This window comes from Epinephelus fuscoguttatus, linkage group LG14 (assembly GCF_011397635.1).
Source record: "Epinephelus fuscoguttatus linkage group LG14, E.fuscoguttatus.final_Chr_v1".
Lineage (NCBI taxonomy): Eukaryota > Metazoa > Chordata > Actinopteri > Perciformes > Serranidae > Epinephelus > Epinephelus fuscoguttatus.
The window spans coordinates 22,574,820-22,599,737 of NC_064765.1; the positions used below are offsets into that span (position 1 = coordinate 22,574,820).

The window sequence follows — 24,918 nt, forward strand, 5'->3', positions numbered from 1 at the left end:
CTGTCTCGTAAAGGCGGGGCTACCTCTTGTTTTGCCTTGCGTGATAACGGCTTGGGACGGTGCGTCCGGAGTCACGAAACAAGCGTCCCCCAGCAGCCTGACTATGACCCGCCCCCGCGAACCAGAAACAGCAGATAGTCTGACGGATAGCGCAGAAGAAAGCCAGGCTGGAGCTGTCCTGGGAAGTCAGGAGTCTGCCGGAGTCAACGCAGAACAACGCCATTTCACCACTAGCTAAGGGAACAGCACATTGAAGCTACAGGTACGCTGCGTTTAGCTGTCCTCGGCGATACTGGGTGTATTTATTGTCAAAAAGCCGCTCATCCCGGTCTTAGCGCAGCTAAGCTCTTTACCCAGGCCTGGGAACGGCCCTCAGGACTTCAACGGTAGAACGAGGCAGCAGACCGGGTCAGAGACTTCAGGAGAGAGGGAGGCTGGGTCACCAGCGAGACGAGGCCCGTGGGGGCTGACGTCCACGCCTCCGTGTGTGCTGAGTGCTCGTGGAAGAAATAAACTTGGGTGTTCCTGTTAACATTTTTGCTGGTCAGTTGTGTCGCTGAAGACTTCCTGTGTAATAATTGGATTGGTCGGCTAACGTTCGTACCTGGCTCCTCACGTTGGTTGGCTAGCTTTTATGTTAGCTAGCTCATTCATAGAGCTGAGCTGTAGCCACTCAGGGGCGAACTTGAGTGGCGACAAGCCCTTTCCTGTATGGATATAACTATAGTAGCAACTACTTGTAGCCATGTTCAGGCCCCTGCTGACTGGCCCCACTTTGTTCATAAACATTTTTAGCTAGTCATGTCGGTGAAGTGAGCCTGTCGCCGACATGTGTGCTTCTTCTTTCGCTTTCATGTTACATTCATAAACGTAATAACGTGGGACGTAAGTGCTAGCTGAGCTAACTCGGCCAGGAAGATAAATTCGACACCTTTTTTATCAGTTCTGCTTTTTCTTTGATTACAGGCTGTATCCACAGGCAGCCTTGTCTTGGTGTAAGAACAGCTGCCATTACGTATCTCGGCTCAGTTGTGTGCACAAGGCCGACGATTAGACATGACTGAGCATGCTGGGACATTTGGTACTCAACCATAGTGAGCTGCCCTTGTTGAATTTTGAGAAGGCTTACTGGACATCAAAGTCAAGTCAAAGTGTTGTGAGTTATTTATGGTACTTTAAATGTGCAACACTTTGTAGAGGTAGCCCTGCTACATGTGCAAAAAGGTGGTGACTATAGATATGACTGTGTAACTGTCAGACTGTGTCCTGATGACTTATATCTAGCTTATGTTGGTTAAACTAACCTCAATGCTAAATGAACTCTGAGCCAAAGTACTTTCAGAGGATCCTTGGAAATCTTCAACTGGCTCCACTTTGGGAAGCTTTGGCTTTTAGAGTCCTCAAAGTTATTCTTAAGTTTCTGTGTCATGTTGGCATCTTTATCACTTTCCTTATGGTCTATCTGTAGATAAGCTCTTATCTGGGGTGTCTTGGTTGTACTTGATTCAATAAGTGCCATTGTTGTGGCCTACCCAGGAAGAGCAGTCCACTTCAGAGGACCAGTGCCTATTTGTTAATGTTTTCCACTATAATTAGATGCCCCGCTGTGTACTTTGCTACTCTCTGTTTAGTTTATTACCACAATGCTGATAATGGTCAATTATATGTTTGTCATCTTTACAGCTTAACTGTTCAGATAGGAGCGTATTCCAATTGTCCTACCTATTACACCTCTTTGGAGAGTACACCCAGTTTTTAGATTTTATTTCTTTATGTGAGGAATTGCGTCTTAAATTTGATTTGTGAACAGCTGCTGTAAGGAACTGCAGGTGTAGAGACCTTTACACTTCTTGAACTTATTTATTTGATATGAATTTTTTTTATCGTAACATTTTCAGCAAGCATGAGCACCACCTTCGTCTGCTTCTGAGTTTGCAAAATCCCTGATAGCTTGAAGTTTTTTTGTGGTTTCTTGGACCTTTTATGTGCGTTTTAGTGCCTATATTTGCCACTTTACAGATGTTAAGCGTAGAGTGCTGCATGGCCTGCTTTTCAAGCACTGTCTGCACTGCTTTCCGGGCCCAATAGTTATTAGGAGTTCCCTCTCTGTCCATGCCTGCCAAATCAGGAGGCCTGGCCAGCCAAGTGGCTAGATTCCGGGGAGCCAACAGCCCGAGAGGGCTTTGTCCTCCTGGCTCATTTTGATGCTGGGACAAGGCTCGGGCTGCGCAAGAAAATTCATGCACCTTCCACTCTGAGGCCTGGGGCTGAAAGAAAGCAAGCACGCTGCAAACTTTTACACCACTTACTCCACCCACACTTAATATTGCCAAGAAGCAATGTTGCTTTAAGAGTTACTTCACAGCTTCATTTGGTCTGACATGGGAGTTTCCTGGAACATACAATGATGTGACATAACAAAGAATTTCCTGATTTGCTAGCCTCAGAAAGTTAGCAGTAAAACCTTTTTACCCACAGTGTGTACGTAGTGCATAATGTACCATAGTTTTTTTTATGGCTTTGGTTTTATTTTGTAAAACTTCGGCCTAGTTGGTTCATATCCAGGTTTTAGACGGTAGTAATCTCCAGGCCACTGAAAGGCTTTTTTTGGTCTTGGCATGCTGCTTATCAGCCTCAATGTTTGGCTCCTGTCGTTTCATTGTAATGAAACACATCAACTAATGAGGTCCCAGGTAGGAAAACTAAAAACCCTCTCAAGTACAGTCTATTATATTTATCATGGTAGGGGGGTTTACTCTGTTCAGAATCTTGGCAGCACTCTCTAAACCAACTGCTTTCTCTGCTTGCAGTTGACATGTACATATATATTTGTATATTGACATTGCCCCCAGCTGTAGCCCGTGTGTGTGTGGGTGTGGGGGTGTGGGGTGTGGGAAGGGGGGGCGAATGCTAATTTTTTCTTTGACACAGATGCAATGCAAACACCTCAGGATAGTACCGTATAGGCACTGAATATAACATTCCATCAACCAGTAAGACGAGATGCCTTCCTCAGAGTCAAAGCTCTTCAAAAAAAAAAAAAAGTTACATAATACGTTTTGTAGTCTATGCTCAGAGGAAATGGTTGGTGCTTAAAAGGCTAAATAGCTTTTCAGAATAAGGTACGTCAAATATTTAACAACAGGTCTGGTACATTTTTGTGTGTGTTGTGGACGATGCCGTGAGGTTTTCCTGGTGGGATTGAAATGGGGTCAACATTACACTATAAGGCTAAGCCTGTCAGTCCTCAGGAAGCCCTGCAGTGGAAAGTTATTCTTAAATGTATTATCATGGGTAATCTGCTTAATCCAAATGACTAAAGAGGTCTGCTCTACGACTCTGACTCCTACGCTATGCTACTGCCACAGATCCTGGGTATAAGATGGGGTTGTGTGGCACCTCAGGTCACTCAGTGTTGGTGCCACTCTGTATTGTTGACAACACAATGCTGCTGCCGTCACTAAGGGCTTAACTTGTCCTCGTTTTTCCCAACAGTGCTTTTATTTTTTGTAGTAAGTGTGTAATTTTACACAGGGCATTGCTGTTTGTTAGTTTGCGAGACATACTCTTCAGATGAAGTAATGGGAAGTTTGGGAAGAGTTCTCTTTATTTAATATGCATTGTTAGCACTATTATTAACTTGCCTGTTACAAAATTGCAGCGCCGCTGCAGCGATTTTCACATCAAACATGCCATCTGAGGTGTAATCAGGTTGATTAAGCAGTAAAAAATGTATGTGCTGCAAGAAAATATATTTAATCAAAAAAGTAAAATAAGAGTAAAATCAGAGAACCTGAGTTCCCTGCTTGTAATCTTTTATTAGTGTAGGAATGTTTCTTTAGACATATCAGATTATTTTGCTGAGTAACAGCATTAATTGATTTATACATATACAGTCCCCCTCATCTTAACAGCCATCATGCAGCCATTTCCTCTCTGTCATTTTTGCCAAGCAACGACAACAACGCTTACTGTTGGTCTGATTTATAGTGGCTGCTAGGGAGCAATAAGACGCAATTTGTGTCAAATTATTACTGCTTTGTCTGCATTGATTCCACCCCAGTTCATTCGTACTGTGTAGCCTTGAGGAGACAACACATCATTCCTAAGAATATCTTTGGCAGATACCAAACCAATGAAGTCTCAGGACCTCACGCTTGACTCTGTAAACTTTGCCCGCGATGGAAGGGGAACCTCCTCACCCTTGGCTTGAAGTAAGCTGGGGTCAAACTGCAGCCGCAGCAGGCCTCAGCAGGTGACACTTGCATGTGGGTGTATTTTTGCCTCTTGCAAATCCATCCTGATATGAGTTTAGAATACCACCAATGTCGTCTTCATGGGGGTTGAAGGAAGGGAAGTGACTAAATGAGACAGTGAGCCATCTTCTTTTCTAAACTAGCTGTCTTTCCAATGTTCTTGACCTATTTTTTTCCCCTTTAAGCCAGTGTGAGTGAAGGTTTCTATCTGGCTCTCACAAAGCCGTGTTTCAAGTACATACGCCGTATTGTCTATGAACCTGTATAACAGTGGGAGGATGTTAAGCTGTGTAGCTGGGGGAGTGTTACCTAATTGGATCATATCACTAACGGGACAGGGTGTCAGTGAGATTCCTCTCACTTGCACCCTCTCAACACTACTGATGTACCAACACCTCCACCTCCCATATCTCAATACTTGCACCAGTTCACACATCGCAGGCTAGCTCTCATGGCTGGCAGCAGTGATTGACCTCCGATGGATATGAGCAGCAAGCTTGAATCAAAGATTCATATACATCAAGTCTTTGAGCTGTTATGTCTCTGCGATCACTGAATTTTAGCAGCTGTTGCCCGTTGCCTTTATTGATAGAAAGCTATTACCATAATATCATACATTCTTTATGTGGAAAATATTGGCAGATGCTGTACCGATGGTGATGACTGTGTGCAAAGTGGCCTAAATTAAATGCATTTCTTCTCTCTTGTGTCTTTCTCCTTCACTTCAGAATGGCGGTGGATATCTACGACTCTCAGTATCTGCTCATCCTGGCCCCTTCCCTGGTCATCGCCCTCATGTTCCTCTTCTTCTGGCTCTTCATGAAGGAAACTTCTTACGATGAGGTGCTGGCCAGGCAGAAACGCGACCTTAAGTTACCACCATCCAAGCCAGACACCCGTAAGAAGAATGAAAAGAAGAAGAGCAAGAAGAAGGAGAGTGCCACTGGAGGAGGCGGTGGAGGTGGCGGAGGTGGAGGAGAGTCGGAAGAGGATCTTCGGGATTTCGATATGGCTGATGGTGCCAACAGCTCCACCATGGAGGTAGAGGAGGAACTCGCACCAGTGGCTACACCAGACCCTGCTCCATCAACACCTATTCCCTATGTGCCTGTCTCAGTTTCAACTGAGGCTCCTGCTGGTCTGAGAGAGAGAAAGAAGAAGGAGAAAAAGGCTGCAAAGGCCGCTGCTGCAGCGGCTGCAGCTGCAGCAGCAGCAGCTGCTGCAGCTGCTTCTTCTGAGGAGCCGGAAGTGAATGGCTCAAAGCCGGTCAGCCGCAAGACAGAGTCACCTCTGGCTGCGGGCAAACAGTCCAGCCCTCCCTCTCCCCAGCTTGAGGCTCAGGTCCAGGTCCAAGTCGCTCAGGCTCCTGTTCAGGCTCAGACCCCTCCCCAGATCTCTGGAAAGAAGAAGGAGAAGAAGAAACAAAAAGCAGAGCCTGGTGAGTCGCCATGGGTACAGTTAAAAAAGGGTGTGTTGCATAGTTTCTTGTGGAAAAGATGGAAATTGCTAACACTTTTACTCACTAAATTCCTCCTAAGTCACAGTGGATGACCAGCAGCCAGAGGTTAAGGCTGAGCATGCCCCAGCTCTAGTCAAGAAGGAAGCTCCCATTGTGGCTGAAACCAAAGTTCTGGATGGTGCAACCCCAAGTGCTACCACTGGCAAGAAGAAAAACTCTGCCAAGAAGCAGAAGACCGAGCCTGGTAATGATGATACAGTGGTCCCATGTGTTAAATTATATCTCAGTTTCTTTAAAATATCAGGACACATGCTTTTCACCTTGTAATCAACCTTTTTTTTTCTCAAATCCAGTAGATGAAGCCCATGTTCTGGCTGACTCAGCAGCTTCTGCCAATCACCAGGCGGGCCACAACGATGATGTACCATCCAAAGGGAGTGGCAAGAAACAGAAGAATGAGACTGACAAAGGTAAGGGGGGAGAAAGCAAGCCTTATGTAGTATCTGGTTCTTTTTGCTATCCTATATCTACTACCCAGCTACGTAATAAAGTCCTAAAATGCATCTCTTGCATGTTTTAACAGAGAACACGGAGGTGAAGCTGAAGGAGCTGCTGTCTGGTCTGTCCAGCCTGGCTCTGTCAGAGGCCGAGGTTGTCAGCGTGATGGCTCTCCTCCGGGAGAAGAGCCCTAATGCCTTGGACGCCTGGCACAAAGTAAGAGATTAATAAGTGATACATTTGAATTAGGTGTTGTAGCAAGTGACAATTTCACACTATTTGCAATTTGGCAGGAGACCTGGTATTTGTAGTTGGACTTGCTGTGCTTTCTTTTTAAACGTTTCGTGTCTCACCACCAGTCTGCAGCTAGACCAGACCCTGCCGCACAGGAACGAGAGAGACTTCTTACGACTCTGCAGGAGGAGGCTTCCATTGCCAAGGACAAAGTGAAGCAGCTCAGCCAGGTCTGGGATCCCATGCTTTACTTAATAAAGTACACGATATGATAAATGATTTATTCCCAACTTATTCTGTGTATAGAGTAATCCTGTTTGTTTCGATGAAGAGCTTCATATGCCCCCTTACTTCTTCTTAGGAGCTTCAGGTCGAGAAGCAAAAGACAGGTCGGGTGGAGGCCATGATGAGAGAGCAACGTGCAGCCATGGAGAAAGAACTCGGCAGCATGCAGGGCAAAGCACAGGGCAGCTACCAGGAGCTCCAGACCATGCAAATAAAGGTGAGCTGGACTTTGAAAAATATGAAGGAATCCAGACCTCTTGGCATTCCTTTCAGGGCTGCATGAAGACTAAATCCTCTTGTTTATGTGTAGTTCCAGCAGGTGAGGGAGCAGCTGGAGAGCCAGATCACTCGACTGCAGCAGGAGAACGGCATCCTGAGGGACGCAGTCAGCTCTGCCACTAACCAGATGGAGAGCAAGTAAGTGTTGCATTACAATAGACAAGACCCAACTGGTCATGCTTTGTAGAGATTCGTATACGTCTCATCTGCTGATCTGAGGTGAAACAGTCATAGTGGTCCAATTCATATTAGAATTTTAGCGTATTGCCATTTTAGCGCTGGCTTCCTTTCTCCAAATCATCCTTCATTCCTTTTGCCTATATTACTCACATTAAGACATCCATCTGTACGCCCAGTTACACAATGTGAAATGCCCCTGACAGGCTATTATAATTTAATGCAACAACATCCCACAATAATGCCCCATCGACCATTTTCACATCACTCATTTGTGCTTATGTCCGTGTGTTGCCTGATAGGAATTCAGCAGAGCTGAACAAGCTGCGTTCTGAGTATGCCGGTCTGATGAAAGAGCTGGCAGACAACAACAGCAAGCTGCAGCAGGAGGAGCACCAGAGGAAGTCACTGGAGGTCAGCTACAAGCAGAACGTGTCCCAGCTGGAGGTACGCTAATCCAGATGCACAATGTGTTTATTTAGCCCGTGCCTCAGTTTCCCCAGCCGAGACAAAAATGAACTGAGCTGTTAAAAAAAAAAAAAAAAAGGAAAAAAATCCTGGGCCGTGCTGCACAGCTTCAATTCTGGTTAGCGGGCGTGGTAACATTACCAAGGAAGTGGGAGGAGGTTGTAGTGGAAGTCCTGGGGAGGGCTGTGGGAAATTGAACCTGAGTTGGGAGCACTGTGTTGGCTTTGAAAGCTGGAATGTTTGAGGCTTTGTGCTGTGTAAGAACAACACTTTCCTACGAGACACCCAGATCAGCCTTTCCTGCCTTTTCATTAGCTGCGATGTAAGATGGATTTTTAAGTTGCTGGCTCGACACGGAAGAGTCTCAGCAAAAGAAGCTGAGAGCAGTGCCAGGAGCTGAGATTTTGATGACAGAAACACACAAACTAGACTAATCAATTAAAAAGTCTACAAGATGTTTTGTAATTTAGATTAGCCGTTTGCTGAAGCCATTTTCTCATATAAATTCTAGACAGTGTCTGGAGAGTTTCGCTTTCAAATGTAGCACACAACAGGAGATTGTCTGTGTCAGAAGTGTTTTCACCTACTGGAAATAATCTGTTTGATTTAGGTGAGGAATGGTGCCTGAGTAGAGCGTGCAGGAGGCAGGACATGACACAGATTTCACTGCGGTCATGTAGCCATTTCGTAATTTGGTCACAAACAACAGACTTTCTCCATTCCTTGGCTTTGTCTGACAATTTCAGCCTCAGCCCTTACCGACAGAAGTTCCCGAGTCTTGTCATCTCTCCAGTTAGATGTTATTGTTTGGTTTCCTTTTCGTTTGTAAATCGTTCATCTTCATGTAAATGGCCCTTCATCTTCACCCTTGGATGTTTATTTTCTTCCGGTTTCGTGTGAGCGCTATGATAGAAACATCATCCACATTCCGAATCACTTGCTGTAAACTACTGGCTCTGTTTACACATGGGCTCAATCAGACATTACACAGACTTTGTACCAGGGAGCTTACATGATAGAGTCCATTTAATTTCCAATCCAACTGATTCAGACATTTGCATTCTCACGTACGGCTCCTCTGCGTAATGTTTCAATAATTTCAGGTTTGCAGTGCATGTGTGAAAGCAGCTTTAGTCTGGAGCTGTGAGGAAAAATAGCCTGGAGAATCGCAGGCATGTAGAACAGGTGGCCTGATGCAAATTAACCTGTCAGTGACCCCATACTAATGATATTGACAGTGAGAGGAAAGACGATTGATAAATTTAATTTGTTAGTTTACCTGGTGTAGAGTGGCGATAGGGTACTTGTTTTCTGTTATAATGTGTGGGAGAAAAGTGTTAACCAAATTGGATATCTCTCCATCCGTAGGCCCAGCTGCAGGATGCTAAGCGCCGTTGGGAAGAACTGCAGAATTTCCTCCACAATGTCAACGCTGAGAGAGAGAAACTTCAGGCCTCAAAGCAAGGTGATAAAATAAATCACACTAAAAAATGTAACCTTGAACTTGTTGCTTCTTCTACATCAAAGTAAATCGTCAGGTTGCATTCAGCAACTGATTGTTTGTGTATGTGTGGGTGCAGAGCTTCACAGCCAGCTGTTGGCAGTGGAGACAGAGATGAACAACAAGAACAAGGAGATCCAGACCCTGCACGGCAGCCTGACTGAAGCCATGGTTTCCAAGGAGCGGCTGGAGCAGAGAGTGATGGAACTTATGGAGATGTCCCAGCACAGTATGCCTGATGACTCGCTGCAAGCCCGGGTTCAGGTGAGCTTCACAGCATCATGAAAATTTAGGAATGTAGTGAATAGCAAAGTGCATCTTTGCTTATCGGATTATATGTGTGAATTTATCAACTTGAGCTGTCACATTGTGTTTGGACTGAGAGTGTAAATAAAAGCTTCAGGTAGTGTTCACACCAGTAAGATGCAGCAGAGACGGAGCAAGTGGAGATGGCTTTATAGATAAAAATGAGATTTTATCTGTAGCGTGAGACGTGCGTGTGAAACACTCGCCGTCTAGACACACGGTGGATTCCAGGTGGTGGCTCTGTAGGATTGTTTCCGACTCTTTTGAGCCAAACATTTTCAATAACTCCAGAGCATTATAAAATCCAGAAGTCAAAACTGCTCGACAAAACACATGGACTCATTTAACAAAAATCCCAACATGTGTTACGTGCTTATCCAATAAAATATTCTGCTTCAATCCATATTTGTGTATGTTTACCCTTTCAAAAACAATGTTTTCACTGTGGTCACTAAACCATTTGCTCTCTTGCTTGCCACACACAGTGGGAGGCACACACATGTATTTATGGAGCATGCGCAGCATCGTAACAGCGCCATTCTTTACATTATTCATTTTTAAAAAGTTGATTTAATTAAAATTTAGACTTAATAATTGATCTGTTGAATCACTTTATTCAAACCGTGTCTGATAATTTTCATTCAAAAACCTCAATAGAAGCTTTGATTATCAAAAAAATGATATTCACTAAAGCCTTATGACATCGATGGATTCTTGACATACATTTTATTACGCTGAAGTGTTAATTCCACATTCGGGTGCAAATTCAGTATCTTTGAGCAGAGCAACGCACACTTCTTGCATACATTAATGCAGTCTGTGTTTAACAGGACCTTATGAATGAAAACAAAGGCCTTCACGTCCAGAGCGAGACCCTGCAAGTCCAGAATGAGACCCTGCAGGCCCAGATCTCTTCACAGGTATGTGGGTCAACCTCATTTATCCATGTTTAGTTAGAGGAAAAAATGCCCGCCTACATAACTGTATGTATGTAGGCTAATAAGATTTATTTTCTTCTCATCTAGGTCTCCCATGTCTCTCACATTGAGGAGCTACAGAAGCTGTGAGAAACAATTTTGACTTTTTCAGACACACAAACTACGTAATGAGTGAAACTGTTGAGCTGTTTCTCATGCACTCTCCCAATTCTTCTCCTGTGCTGTGCAGATTGGCTGATAAGGAGTTGCAGAGGAAGAGTCTGGAGGATTCTCTAAATGCCGAGAGGAGCAGTGGGGCCAGCAGAGAAACTAACATGCAGGTATAGCCGCTAGAGCGCTTCATCTACAGCTTCTTATACTAACATTGCATCGGTTCATTAGTCCGCTGGAATCTGGTAAATGTGTTGTCGGCCTCTGATTGTGTTCAGAGTGGATGTGGATTGAAGGCCATGTATGCCACTCTACCAGAAAGATGGCATGTTGATTCACATCTGCAGATATTTCAGGTTGAACTGCCAAGCGGATATTACTGATTTCACAGTTTCATAAACCTAAGACAGAATTATGAGTGGTATGTCATTGCTCAAGCTACTGCTGTCTGTCAGATGCTTTATTGTCTTGGCATAATAAGTGCCGTCTCTCTTTCCTGTCTTCTCCCCCTCTGCAGGCCTTGCACAATGAGAACATGTCACTGAAGGCAGAGCTTCAGAAACTGCAGGCACAGATTTCTGAACAGGTTCGCTACATACCTCGACTGTTTTTCCAAATTTGAAAGGCCCTTGTGTGTTTGTGTTCTTCTGTTTGACACACCCTCTCTATTTGGCTCTCTCCTGCAGACTGCCTCCCAAATGGCTTTGGACCAGTTCCAGAAGAGGTGTGTGTGCAAACTGGAACATACTTTAAATATGTCAGCTAGTTAGGCTTGTTACACATGAAACTAATAACCCATAATGAATAACTGAATGACCTTTGAAACATTTCTTCCCTCTCAGCGTCCGGGAGAAAGAGGACAACATGAAAACCGTGGAGGACCTGCTAGAGAAGGGTCTGATTGAGGTGGCCAACAAGGAGGAAGAGCTGAAGGTGCTTGTTTTTTCTTGTGCTGCCTCACACACATTTGACTGGCATCAGCATGCTTTAAGTGACTCTGCATTTCGCCGCTTGCCTTGTAATCACAATCCCTAATGGGCGAAAAAATCTTTAAGTCATTTCTCTCCCTGATGCAGGTTGTAAGAGAAGAGCACGAGGCACTAAAACAGGAAACAGAGGCCCTTAAGAGACAGATTGCAGAACAGGTGAGCTGTCTAAAATCTTCATTAAATGGATTTTTTTCACCTTATTCTATATTCGTGCCTTCTTAAATTGTCTTTTCTCCTTATCACAGGTGTCATCAGAGTCGATAGTGGAAGAACTCCAGAGCAAGTAAGATCAGTAAAGTTGTCCTATGAGTCCCCATCCATAACACACTCAAAGACACACAGACTTGAGGCCCAGACATACCATACCATACCATACCATACCATACCATACCAATTTATTTATATAGCACATTTAAAACAACAGAGCTGAGACCAAAGTGCTTTACAAGTAAAAGAAAAAAAAACAGGTAACAACACACAATCACAACTCATAAATAAAAAACATACACAGCGTCACATGAAGAACACCAATCACTCAGGCTGTGCTTGAAAAAGCCAAAGAATAAAAATGTGTCTTGAGGCGTGATTTAAACACCTGCAGAGTGGGGGCTTGCCTAACATGCAGAGGCAGCTTGTTCCAAAGTTTTGGAGCTGCCACTGCGAAAGCCCAATTTCCCCTGAGCTTCAACCTGGATTTAGGGACAGCTAGGAGAAGCTGATCGGAGGACCTGAGGGACCCTCGAGGGACATAGGGTTCCAGCAGGTTGGAGAAGTAGATGGGTGCCAAGCCGTTAAGTCACTTGAAAGCAAACAGCAGAATTTTGAAATCAATCCTGTAGCGCACAGGAAGCCAATGGAGGGAGGCAAGTACAGGACTAATGTGCTCTTGCTTACGTGTACCAGTTAGCAGACGAGCAGTGGCGTTCTGGACTAACTGTAAGCGAGAGATGGAGGCCTGGCTAACACCAACATACAAGGCATTACAGTAGTCAAGACGAGATGTCATAAAAGCATGCATTACAGTTTCAAAAACAGAACGTGATAGAAAGAATTTAACCTTGGACAGCCTCCTGAGCTGGAAGAAGCTCTTTCACCCTACATCATTTATCTGTTTGTCCATCTTTAGGTCAGAGTCGATTTTTACCCCTAGATTGGTAGCAGTTGGCTTCACGAAAGGTTCAAGGCAGCCTAGACACACCAAAATGACACTAAAAAACTAGGGTTGACAAAGGCTGCTTGTCACCGCATGTTGCCTAAAAGTTGCACTTGAACACACTACAAAAACTACAGCCAATAGCCAACTAGCTGTATGTTCTATGTCTGCGTGAGAGGAAATCTCTCATTCAAAACTGGAAACCAGGGGACAGACAACCAGCCATGGGCTTGGTGTGCTGAGTCCCTAACACTAACTTTAGTTTCAGTTATGCCAGTCAGTCAGTGGCAGCAGCGTTGCCAACTAGCTGAGATACAGAGCAAGTCATAATTACATATCATGAAACCAGAGGCTACTACTTACTCTACTGCAAGCATTTCAAAACTAATTCCCCCTGGCACTCCAGGCCACTCCCTACACTCTCCTGATAGTAATTCTCTGTTGGCACACAAGGCTGTGTATGTTTAATGTTCTCTCGTAACGGATGTTGTTATATGTAAATATCATCCTGGAGTTCTTTATAATGAATCATTGTTTGACTTTGCTTTATAGGATCCAAGAGAAGGATGAGAAGCTAAGATCAATGGAGGAGAGTCTACAGACAGCACAAGACACCAGCTCCACCAGAGAGAAGGCAGTCGAGGTGTGGGCTTTTCTATATCAATGAAACACTGGGTTTGCACATTTAAATGACTCGTCCTGATATTGTTCATTATGTCATGTCCTACTTTGAGCTCTTGTCTGAAGCTGTTTTTGTCTCAAAGGCTCTGGAACAGCAGTTGGCTGCCCTGCAGGAAGAGATGGAGCAGCTGAGACAGAAGGAGACGCCGGAAGAGCTGACCAGTTGTGGTAGCCAGCTCCAAGAAGTCGAGGCTCAGTAAGTTAACACCCCCCGCCCTTCACCCTTTCACACTTCAACATGTAGTCGTCCAGTGTTGCTTTCACAAATCAGACTAATGATGAGCACATCTCACCCACAGACTAGAAGCAAAGGACCATGAGATCCAGATGCTGGAGGCTGAGCTGGAGGCAAGGACTAAGGAGCTGAGTGAGAAGGTGGAGCAGATACATCAACAGGTGTGGAACGATCTTAAAGAATCACTCACTAAGTGCAAGTTTGACACAGTATATGGTTTGAATCAGGAAGATATGTCTAGCTAGAAAAGATTTAAGCATAGTAGAGCAAATTAAGTCAGGAGGAGGGGGCTCTAACTCTTTGACAGGGATGTGGGATTCAGTATAATAATCAAATTGTTCTGAGTTTTGATCATCTCTGTCCTTGTTTTAACTGAATCTTTTTCCCCTCTTAAAACAGCAATCCCACACAGCAGTGCCAAGCCCAGAGCTTCTTACAGCGTGAGTAGTGCTACGTGTCATATAATACCGTACATATTTTTCCACGTGCTTTCATTTTAAAGGAACTCTTAAGTACATAATGATCCATAATGAGTGGTTATATTGTCATCTGTCAGGTTGTCAGAGAAGGAGAAACAGGTCTCAGATCTGCAGGGTGAGCTGGCTGAGCTGAGGGACTCCGTGGAGCTTCACAGGAAGAAGAACAACGTAGGTTTCCCGCAGCCATGACCTGATCTGTGTAACACCAGTAACCGCTCTGGTCTAGCCCTGCGAGACATCATCCTCCTCCCCTTGTGTGGTACCCCCCCCAAACACTCCCCTCACACTGGAGTTGCACACTGCATACATCCATACTTCCTGTTGTCCACTGCCACTCAGTCTCACTTGTTTTGCTTTGCGTTCTTTTAAAACCAAATAGAAGGCTTTCTTTAGCTAAGGTTGTGTTCTCAACATGATTGCACACATCGGTACAGATGTCTATTTTGATTTGGATTGCTTAAACTCAGCATTGCATAACAGGGCTTCCAGCCTACTCTTGTTATGCTCGCCATTGGCCATGACTGTTTCGGCAAGCTTGTCTGTGCTTGTGGGTGATTCAGAGCTTTAGAAACTCGCCTACCTTTTATTTTCAAGAGAGCCATTTTTGAATTGAAATGCATATTTATGTGGACTGTGTTTCTGCTGTATGTATCTCCAGACATTATGACTTTATTTTAATTTGAATAGAAAGTACTCACAGAACATTGTTACAGTACACATCTAGCGAACTGTGCATGCTGCATTTGCCCACACGAGGTGCGAGACTGGCACTCGAGGCTATTTGTTCATACTTTATTTATAGCGGTCGGAGCACGGGTGAAAAGCAGAGTGTAGAAATTTTAAAATGAGAGATGCGATCGGTCTGTTCTGTTACTCTGCCAGTCTTTATTTGAGGGTCACTGAATGCATTTTTCCTGAGGCTGAACTGAAAGTAGTATCTCTCTGGAACTGACCAAAACAGGAGCTCCGGGAGAAAAACTGGAGTGCAATGGAGGCTCTGTCAGCCACCGAGGCCATGCTTCAAGGGAAACTCGGCAAAGCTGTCAAGGTTCGACACCCCACCTCAGTCTGCTTCACTCTAGTTCCAATCTGATGCATCCTCCCCGAAATTCTGTTTTTTGTCATAATTGACCCAGTGAAATTTCTTTTTTCGCCATCATCCATAACAAAGCTGCATACTCATTTACCTCACTCTCACCCCTCCCCTCTGTCGTTTGAAGTTCTCAATTGGCTTTTTGTTGAGCTGTTGAACTACGCTTCTCCCCTCTGGAATCTCAGACTTTATTAACTTAACAAATATTTGTCTCTCTGGCGGATATATTTTTGCTTTGAGCTCTGAAACATATAGATCTCTCCCTGCCCAAAGCTCAGGCTGATGCTTGGAAATGAGTGTGCAGTGACCTAGAAATTGTTTCACTAGATGTCATTAGATTGAGATTCATGGTAATAATTTTCGCCGCTTCCTGTCTTTCTGTCATGTGACTCATTTCTAGCATGTTTTTCCCCCTCCCATTCTGCTTTGTGGCATCTGTACTGTCAATATCACCAGTTAATCAGTCAATGAAATTTGTTTAATTCACTTCGATTTTAATGCAGTTCATTCTTTTTTTAAAGGAGCAGTGTGTAAGGTTAAGGGGAATTTAATGGCATCTAGTGGTGAGGATTGCAGATTGCAGTCAGCTGAAACTTCTCCCAGTTAGAATTCCTTCAGTGTTCCCATTTTTTGCGGGGAGCCCAATTATCCACAGAGGTCTATTCCTCTTTAAAACAAACTGACCAGGTGATTTAAAAAGGTAAAAACACTGAATGAAGCAATAAAGCTTCATGTTACAAATCAGCGTTTCTCTAATGCTGTTAGGTTTGTTGGGGATGGGCTGCTAGGTGTGTGCTCACATTTTTTCCCTTATAACTTATCATCCGGACGTTCATGAGGTTTTTACTGGGAGCTGAATTATCTGCAGAGGTCTCTTCCTCTCCAAAATAAACAGACTGCTTTTCTAAAAATGGCTGCTAACTATGGTGGCCAATACAGAAACCTGAATGGCCCTATTTGGAGACAGTGTTTGCGTTGTCTGTTCTCGGCTACTGGAGAAACATGGCAGACTCCACGGACAAGGACCTGCTTTCTATTTTGCTATAAACTGCTTAATTCAAGGTGCTTGTACGCTTAAGAAAATATACTTTTTATATTCCGTATCTGCCAACGTATCCCCCTAAATCCTACACACTGAACCTTTTAAAGAAAGTATGATCATTCAAAACCTTTTAATGAATATGCAACAGTGACCTTATGTATGTTAATGCTCCAAACTCATGACTGTAAGATCTTTGTGTAACTAAATGTAAAGCAAAATCCACAGTACTGTCTCTTGTAGCTAGGTCCCTTCTTGTAGACAGAGTGGGCTACCAGATAGCCGGTCTATTAACAGTACCAGTGATGTGCGTATATTTTTGCTGTCCTCCCCCTACATTAGGGAAGGGTACATGCTGAACCATCAGCACACCAGCTGCTCCTCTGCCATCTGAGTACAGTAGAAAGCACCTTCTCAGAGCTGAGCCAGGGAGTTCCTTGGCAGCTGTTGTGTACTGTCAGTGCACGCTGGTCGCATTCAGCTCTGTAGACTCGTCTCAGAGCTGCCTTGTGACACGGTTTGTTAATGTGAATAGTGGTTAGACTGCCAGCTGGCTAGTGCTTGGCATACGTTCTTCCTCCAGGCCTCAGAGTGACAGTGCATGATGCTAGCCTATTGTGGGAGGACTGATAGCTACCTTTTTTAATTTATTGAAGAGTTTCAAGGTACTTTGTGCAATTTCATGAAAACGGATTGATGTGTTTGTGGTTGCAGGAGTAATGAAGCATGTGATGTGCTCTGAATCTGAGGTTGCTGACACTTGGTGTAGGTGTGGCCTGTTGAGAGATGCTGATGTTTTCTCGGGGTAATTGGAAGTAGGAGTGAGACAGCGTTTATCCTAATGCTCTAGAATTCTAGTTAAAGATTATGTCAAGTGAATCATTCCTGTGACGTTGATTTGGAGCGGCTCGACGGATGTCTTGATGATGACTGTTTTAAAACGACATCACGGAGAGTAGAATGAGGAAGAAGGAAAGGTGGTGGTCATATCTGCTCTGATGACCACTGGACCTTGTCTTCGAAGTGATTTAACCATTTGAACAGTCAGTGCTCAATCTCCTTTCCTCTCTTTCTGTCCTTTTCCCCTTTACCCCCCCTCCTAACACCTTATAGGAGAACCAGACAGTGCTGGCAATGTGTCAGGCCGAGTGTCGAGATGTTCTGCACAGACTTCTGCCCCATGTGCCTCTGCCCAGTGAGCAGGTATGGGTGTTACTGAACTTTAACCTCTATGCAAATAGTGTTGAATACCTGTTAGGGCTGCACAATATTGGAAAACACTGGCATTGTGATGTTTTTTTTTTGTGATATGAAAAAACACAGGAATTGTTACCAGATTACTTGAATAGCTCTATTTGGAAACAATTAATTAATTATTAAAAGCAGAAAAATGTGTCTTTACTCTGAAGAATTTTCTGAGGAGAAGGAGGGGGTATTTTATTACACCGAATCACCATTGTATTTATATAAACCAGGTTAAAGTCAATGATCTAACACATTATATTAATAACACAAGTTGCTTACCATAAAGTGGGGGGGGTTCCCTTATTTTGCTCCCCTCCTGTTCCTCTTAAATTTAAGGTTGTGATCGATTACTAGCAGGGCGTGCTTTGGTTGTTTATTAGACTTCTCTTGAAGTTAAACGTCAGTGTTAACGTTACCTCTCCAGTTGCATTAAACTGTTTATTGCTTCTGTGCAGCCAACACAAAACACTGCTCATTTACCATCATTACACTGGAACCTGAGCTTATCCAGACACTTTCTGCTGACTACTGTAGCTTTGAAAAAGCATGCCATTCACTATTATTATACTTAATTCCCATAAATGCTACCAGACTATGTCACATACACACCTAACCTGTCTTAAAGGGAAATCCTTTGCTGGTAACATTAGTCATGGGAAGTGAGAACGCTTTATATCAAGCAGCAGAAGAGTTATAGCATGGCGTGTTTGAGTTCATTTGGCCTACTTGACATTGCGTGTCCTGCAATGCGACTGTTGTGTATGCACACATCACAGTGTAGATGCTGAAATGATACATCGTGCAGCCCTGTCTAACTTTGTTGCGCTTCGGCTCCTGTGTCGTGACTTATCTCCTCACTCTTCATCTCCTCTTCCTACTAGAACCATCAGGAGTGGCTCCACAGATTTGAGGGGGCAGCAGCTGAAAGCTCAGCTGCACAATCCACCCCTGCATCAGGGGACTCTAAGGTAAATAAAGGGAAAGTGTAAATTTGAACATCTTTCTTGTTAAGCTGAAGATGTCTCAAGCAACAGATACTTCTTTTTCTCTGTTGCTAGGGACTGGCTGAGAAGCTGCAAGAAGCCGAGGAAGCCCAAAAGATTCTACAGAAAGACTGTGAGACATACAAGAAGGTCTTGGCAGAAACGGTGAGATGAGTTTTTAACACTTCTGCTCCCATGCTGGTATCTCTTGCCAAACTGAGCTGTCATTCCTGCTGTGTCCACAGGAGGGCATCCTGCAGCGCCTCCAGAGCAGCGTAGAACAGGAGGAGTCTCGCTGGAGGGTAAAGCTGGAGCTATCACAGGGAGAGCTCAGAGAGGTGTGTGTTCAGGTTCAGCAGGAAACGACTCCCAGATTGAATACCAAAACACTGAGGCGATATGTTATTGCACTGTGTGCATGTTTCATTGCATCATTCTTCTGTCTCTCCCCTTAGATGAGCCAGAAAGTCACAGCTTTGGAGCAAGAGATTGAGAGACTAACTGATGGAGCAGAGTTGGAAAATGTCAGTCTACTTCACACACACACTGCTCAAATAACAAATCTTGCATTTCTTCTAAGGCTTACTGCCATTTTCACTTGTGTTTGGCTCGGTCATAAGTATCTCTGAACCTCTGTTGTGCTCTGTAGCTGAGAAGAGAAAAGCAGCACTTGGAGTCTGAGTTGGAGAGGGCGGAGCGTGAGAGTGCCACCTATGTAACGGAGGTCAGAGAGGTGAGCAGAAACATTCGCCCTTGTGACCGTGTGGCATGTCATTACGTTCATCCTCATGGTGCAACAGAATGAGCTCCGTTGTGTGTCTCTTTCATGTCCATGGCGTGTTTTGTGTTTTGATGTTTCATTTTGTGACATCCTGTTTATTTGGAGCATGTGAAATCCACACAACACAAACATTAAATACTGTTGAACTGAAAGCACACACACTTCACGTAGTCAGCTCTACCAATGACTTTGTTACACCACTTACCAGACTAACTTAACAGACTGCTTTTGGTAATTTACAGTAATGCACAGCAGGATCCTGTGCTTTCTTTATCACTACATGACTCTGCTAAATAGTGAGAGCATTCCCTTTTTGTAGCTCTGGCTTGGTCCGCTCATATCACGGCGTAGACTGTATGCTAGTAGCGCTGTCCTGGACCGACTCTCATGGACTCCCATTAAACACATCATCTCAAACTTAATTTCAGCTCAAAGATCTGTTGACTGAATTGCAGACCAGACTTGATGGCTCATATACAGAGGCTATCAGACAGAATGAGGAGCTGAATTTGGTAAGCGGTGCTCACCCTTTAGCTAGAGCTCCTTTCAAAACCATCGACTGTGTGAAAGAAGTGGATGTAGCCTCCGGGTCTGAGAAGTGAAGCCAATGCGCATGTGCCTTAAACCTGCATTCTTTCTGGTGTCCAGCAGGGGGCGACTCCACACAAGTCAGATTGTGCGCAAGTCTGTCAGAAAGTGACCCTACTGCTCACTTGATTTATTACCTCAGTAAACATTTTCCTGATTTCAGTCGCCAGTTTCAAGTCTCCAATACAGCTTGTTCATTTTCTAAATTATGGTGCCACTTAGATTAAAACAGACAATAAAGCAGGATGCGCTTTAGGGCACATCCTAAAACATGCTGTAATTGACAAGCTGCCACTGCAGGCAAACTGGGCGAATCAGGATAGAGGCACCCTCTCATCCAAATATGGTCAGAAAACCAAGATGGTTGCAGCTGAAATGTCAAACTGGAGGCTTCAAAACAGCGTTCCACAAACCACCCGCTGATGTCACGGTGGCTGCTTCCACTTCTTTTATACAGTCTATGATTAAAGCCTATCCCTTATGGTACTCAGCAGTGGTTCTACACTAACTGCCACAGGACGGGGTTCTCCATCTTCTGCAACTGTGGGTCATCATCCATAACCTCGGCGAACGTGCTCACTCAAACCTTAACTTCAAGAATATTTTCTCTGCTTTTAGGAGCCAGGAAATATTACCTTTTAAAGTAGCAAAAATTAGAGGTTGAGAATGATGATTCACCTTCACCCTCAGTGATACTCACAAGACTAACTCTCCCTTCTCTACGCTGGCACTCCACTTCATCTCCCTTTGCCTTGTCAGGCATCTAACAAATGGCTCTCTTGTCAGCTTGCCTTCCTTTTGCAGAGTTAAAAAATATGCTCCATTTTGTCCATCTTTGGGTCTAACATAACTCTGCACTTTGAGCTGCATACTATTATAACCTCCTCACCCTTCTTACCTTCTCACAAACCTTGTCTGTCTGTCTGTCTGTTGGTCTCGTGGCCTTTGTCTCACCATGATGTTGCAGGTCGCTTGTCTGTGGTCTTTGTGAAGTCACAAGCAGTTTTTTGACAGCTTGTTTGCTGTGTTCAGACCGACAATGGCACTATCAAAAAATGTTGCACCCTGATTAATTACAGTGAAGACTTGTATTTAAAAAAAGTCACAGGGCATCAGCCTGCTGGGTACACTCAAGTTCCTGTTAGGTTACTTTGTAAAGTGAATGACGTAATTAAACTGTTTATCTTGAAATCAGAATGCAGTGGTGATAACTTTCCAGAGTTGTAACATCCTGTTGTAAGGTATTGCAAACGGCTGTGCAGGGTTATGGCATCTGATAAGCTCTAAAGTATGAAAGTTTTACCTAAACTGGATTTCCCAGATTGTGATTTATCTTCTCATGAGTACCTGTAGCAACATGCTCATGTCAACCCAGCCCCTTGCACGCTTTTACACAGTGCTATTTTTGGTTTGAACATGGTCTAACTAGGACAAGCGAAAATGGTTACGTCTGTACAACTGATGAGCACTTTAATGTAGACAATGTTGGCAGGAGGCTCTGAACAAATGGTCTTTGTGTACACCCAATGCTAAATTATGAATGGGATTCATAGGCGGGACTGGGAAGCTTTAACGTGCTGTAGACCATGTGCTTAGTGTCTGTTTTGATTCCAGCTGAAAACTCAGCTCACTCAGACTCTGTCCAAGCTGGAGACAGAAGAGAACGAGAGGCAAAAGGTGGCTGGTGACCTGTATACGGTAAGAGTACTTGTGTATGTTTTATTACACTGCTGATATGGATCCACCTCCAGGCTATATTGTTAACATGTGCAACTGTCTGGTCCTTAATCCAGGCCCAGCAGTCTCTTGATCTGATCCAGGGGGAGCTCTCAAAAGTGACGGACAACGCTGATGACCTGATAGAAAATAGCAGTCTGTCATCACAGAGAGTAAGAGTCTGGGGCAATATGGGTGGTGTTCTAACAGTTGGTGGTTCATTTCATTGTATGTATGGCAGTTAGGTGTTTACACTGAGCTCTACGTGTGCCATTGTGTCTCTGACAGGAAGAGATTGACAGAAAGGAGAAAATGACTGCAGGTCTGAACCAGACAGTCAGAGAACTGCAGCAGCTGCTACAAGGCGTCAGCCGGCAACTCACCAAGGGACAGGAAGGGGTAAGGCCCGTTTCTATGCTCTTCTCACAGCCCAATAAAACATGACAGTTAGTTATGTCCCTATCCGACCTCAAAGATCGGTATGGGGGCTGATCAAGGTATTTTTTAACTGATCAGGATCGGCTACATGGAGCTCAATAGGATCCTTTGTTTCACTTCTGCTGTCACGCGGGTGTTTTTACTCGCGAAGCTTTCATACACAGTAACAGTGTCAACAAGTGCAGACGTCAGCAACTTTCCAACTCAACTCAACCAAAATAAACACTGACCAAAACACAGTTCAGTCACTGAAGCAGCAAACTGGAGAATACTCTTTTAAAGGAATAGAGAAATTCCCTTTGAGACAGCATTAGGGCCAAAACAGATTAGAGAGTTATTTTGTGAAAAATAAAAAACATAAAGGAACAGATTGGATTAAGGGATTTTTTCTTAATGCATTGCAAAGCTATTCCATTGTCAAGCTTAAACATTGGATTGATTTTAATAACTTTAATATACTTAAGAGTGCACTGTGCAGCTTTATTATAGGAAAATAGAAGTGTCAGATTAGGACTCAGAATCAGGAGATACTCAACCTTAAATGCCTCTGATTAAAACTTGACTGGGACAACCCTAAGAACAGTATCACAGTTTCCGCTCACCTCAGTGTATTTGAATGTGAAGTCTCAACATTTTGCTTTTTGTTCTTTTCCTCCAGGAGGCAGACAAAGACCTGCCAAAGGTATAGTGACAAGAGGACAGACCCCCCCACGCAGCCACCCTGACTGCACTACAGAGACCACCTTTGACCTTCGGTCTCATCACTACCACCGTCACACCATACTGTCACACCCAGCCACCCCATATTCCCCCAAGCTCTGTCACCTCACCTGTGCTGTAGGCAGCCTCCAACTGACTCTGGCCGAGGTGCTGGCAGACCACTCCCAGTCTCACTGATGCCCATAAGGGAGCAGGCAAAGGTTACTGTTAATTCCAAACACTCCAGGCACTGTACCAAAACACACTACTCCACTCCCACCACATTCCTCTTTTTCAGCAGCATCGCCAGTTAATTTTTATTCTAAACTTAAAAATCACATCCAGCATAATTTAAACTGCGTGGCAACCATTCCTCTGTTTAAAACACCTGTATTTTTCAATGAAATCCTTTTGAATACTACAGTAGTTTTTGTTGTTATTTGTCAAGAGAGGGCAGTGATACAAATTTCCAACTTGTTGAAACAAACTTTGGGTTTTCAGTCTTTTTTTCTTAACTTAAAGATATGTATTGTTTAAATGTACCAGTTAGGACCTGCTGAAATACACTATGTTGTTGATCTGTTTGCCTCCTGGCCAGAAAACTATCACAAACAGTGCGTCATCGTGCATTCATGAATTCATAGCTCCATGCATACCTTGGCTTAGTATTGAGTGGAAGAAGGGAGATCAAAAGAGGTCTCGGTATATCAGAAGCGTCACTACGTGACTGTAACTATGGAGATGCATGGACATATTATAGTCAAGTCTGTACTGCAGCTCCAGAGAGAAGGGAGTCTGTGACCCTGGCTCTTGAACGAAAAGGCCAGGTCAACAGTGTAGAGGTTTTTAATCCTACTGCAACTACTCTAGGAATAAGCGTCCCATATCATCTGTAATCAACACTCGCTATATTGTTGCTAAGTTCATTAACACTGAAGATTTTGTTCTTTTTGTAACAGGCGATGTTAATAAAAGGGATGCTTGATAAATCTGTCCAGCGTCCTGTGTCGTTTCTTTTTCTTCCGCTGCACTTCTATATCCCTGCCACTGTGGGGCAGCATGCAACCTTAGTTGACAAACTGCTTTGACTCATAGCCTTGGAAAAACCTGAATGTGCAAAGGAAAATTACAAAGCTACTGCTCATGAAGCTCTTGCTGGAAGGTATAATTCTGTTCTGCAAATATTCATCTGACTTCCCTGTGAGCGATAAACGTGTTTATCATGTTGAGTTATTTTAGATAAGTGTTTTGTGTAATAGCTGAGGAGGTGACACACTGTGCTGTTTAAACTACGGAACATTTAGGGGTGTGACCAGTTTCCTGTGATAGTAACATGTTGTATAATCCCTCAGAACAGGAGACTGCTTTCTCAGCTCCTGCGTAGGGGTTTACAAAGTATTTCCCATCAGCAAGAAGATGTGAAAAGAAGTGAGAATTCAACTTGTTGCTGGGAAAAAAGCTTACCAAGGACAACATCTGACTTGGCTGTAATGTTGGGAGAAAAAACTGTTGTGGTCACTTGTTGATGCTGTGAGTGGCTGAGTGTGAAAGTGTGTTGTAAACTCAGATGTGCTGAGTTTTCTTTTTAATGTTTTATCTTCACCACTGCCAGCTTTCTGTTCTATTTTTGTCAAAAGGATATACACAGGTTCTGTGTGACTGGACTTGATTTTGGGTACCTGCACAGAAAGCTCTTGCTCTCATCTTTCGCATGTTAAAAGGCCTTTAAAACAACACGACTGTTGTGCTGCCTGGGGGGGGGGTCAGGTCAGGGGCGCGAGCAACATGGGATCAGCACATTCTTCACATTCTCCCACACTGTCATGCTGCAGTCAGCTGATTGGAGATCTGGCTTTTACCTTCATGGAAACCTCGCGACGAAACCGGCGTGACTGTATCTTTAACACACTCGTCATTAAGTGGGTAACAGGGAGTGCCTTTCACAGCTCACTGCTGGAGGCTGCTATTGTTCCATAAGTACACAGTCTTCTTCTGTAACCTAGCTGAATCATGATTTACAGTCATTGGTTTGAATGTCTGGATCCCTCAGAGTAACATGAACAAGCTGTTTGCAATCAATTCACTGTATGTGATGAGGAACATTTTCTTCAGTTCTGTCATCTTTATCAGTTATAATGTGTCTCAGTTCTTAAGAAGGCCTGTCATCCTGTGTGGGTAAGTGACAGAAGATTTAAAACTGTGGGGAAAGACGTGATAAATCTGCCTGAGGTTGCTCTTCGTCACAGAC

General features: G+C 44.0%; 1 protein-coding gene across 5 annotated transcripts; it reads left to right on the forward strand.

The window, feature by feature from the left end:
- The first annotated feature begins 102 nt into the window (after window positions 1-102).
- On the forward strand, window positions 103-23,663 carry ktn1 (kinectin 1). Of its 5 annotated transcripts, none has more exons than XM_049595478.1 (36): window positions 103-262; window positions 4,985-5,694; window positions 5,795-5,959; window positions 6,069-6,185; window positions 6,299-6,429; window positions 6,573-6,677; window positions 6,809-6,949; window positions 7,043-7,149; window positions 7,491-7,635; window positions 9,025-9,121; window positions 9,237-9,421; window positions 10,294-10,383; window positions 10,489-10,526; window positions 10,631-10,721; window positions 11,069-11,137; window positions 11,238-11,275; window positions 11,394-11,484; window positions 11,628-11,696; window positions 11,786-11,823; window positions 13,246-13,336; window positions 13,458-13,570; window positions 13,674-13,770; window positions 14,009-14,049; window positions 14,166-14,256; window positions 15,050-15,136; window positions 17,334-17,423; window positions 18,347-18,433; window positions 18,524-18,613; window positions 18,694-18,786; window positions 18,904-18,972; window positions 19,098-19,181; window positions 19,658-19,741; window positions 21,432-21,515; window positions 21,611-21,706; window positions 21,822-21,932; window positions 22,630-23,663. In XM_049595478.1, exons 2-36 carry the CDS (start codon window positions 4,986-4,988, stop codon window positions 22,657-22,659), a joined length of 3,864 nt encoding a protein of 1,287 aa, XP_049451435.1. In that variant the 5' UTR covers window positions 103-262; window position 4,985; the 3' UTR covers window positions 22,660-23,663. The 5 variants fall into 5 exon arrangements, with proteins under 5 accessions (XP_049451435.1, XP_049451436.1, XP_049451437.1 ...); XM_049595479.1 differs by having other exon boundaries at window positions 6,072-6,185; XM_049595480.1 differs by having other exon boundaries at window positions 5,801-5,959.
- The last annotated feature ends 1,255 nt before the right edge of the window (window positions 23,664-24,918 follow it).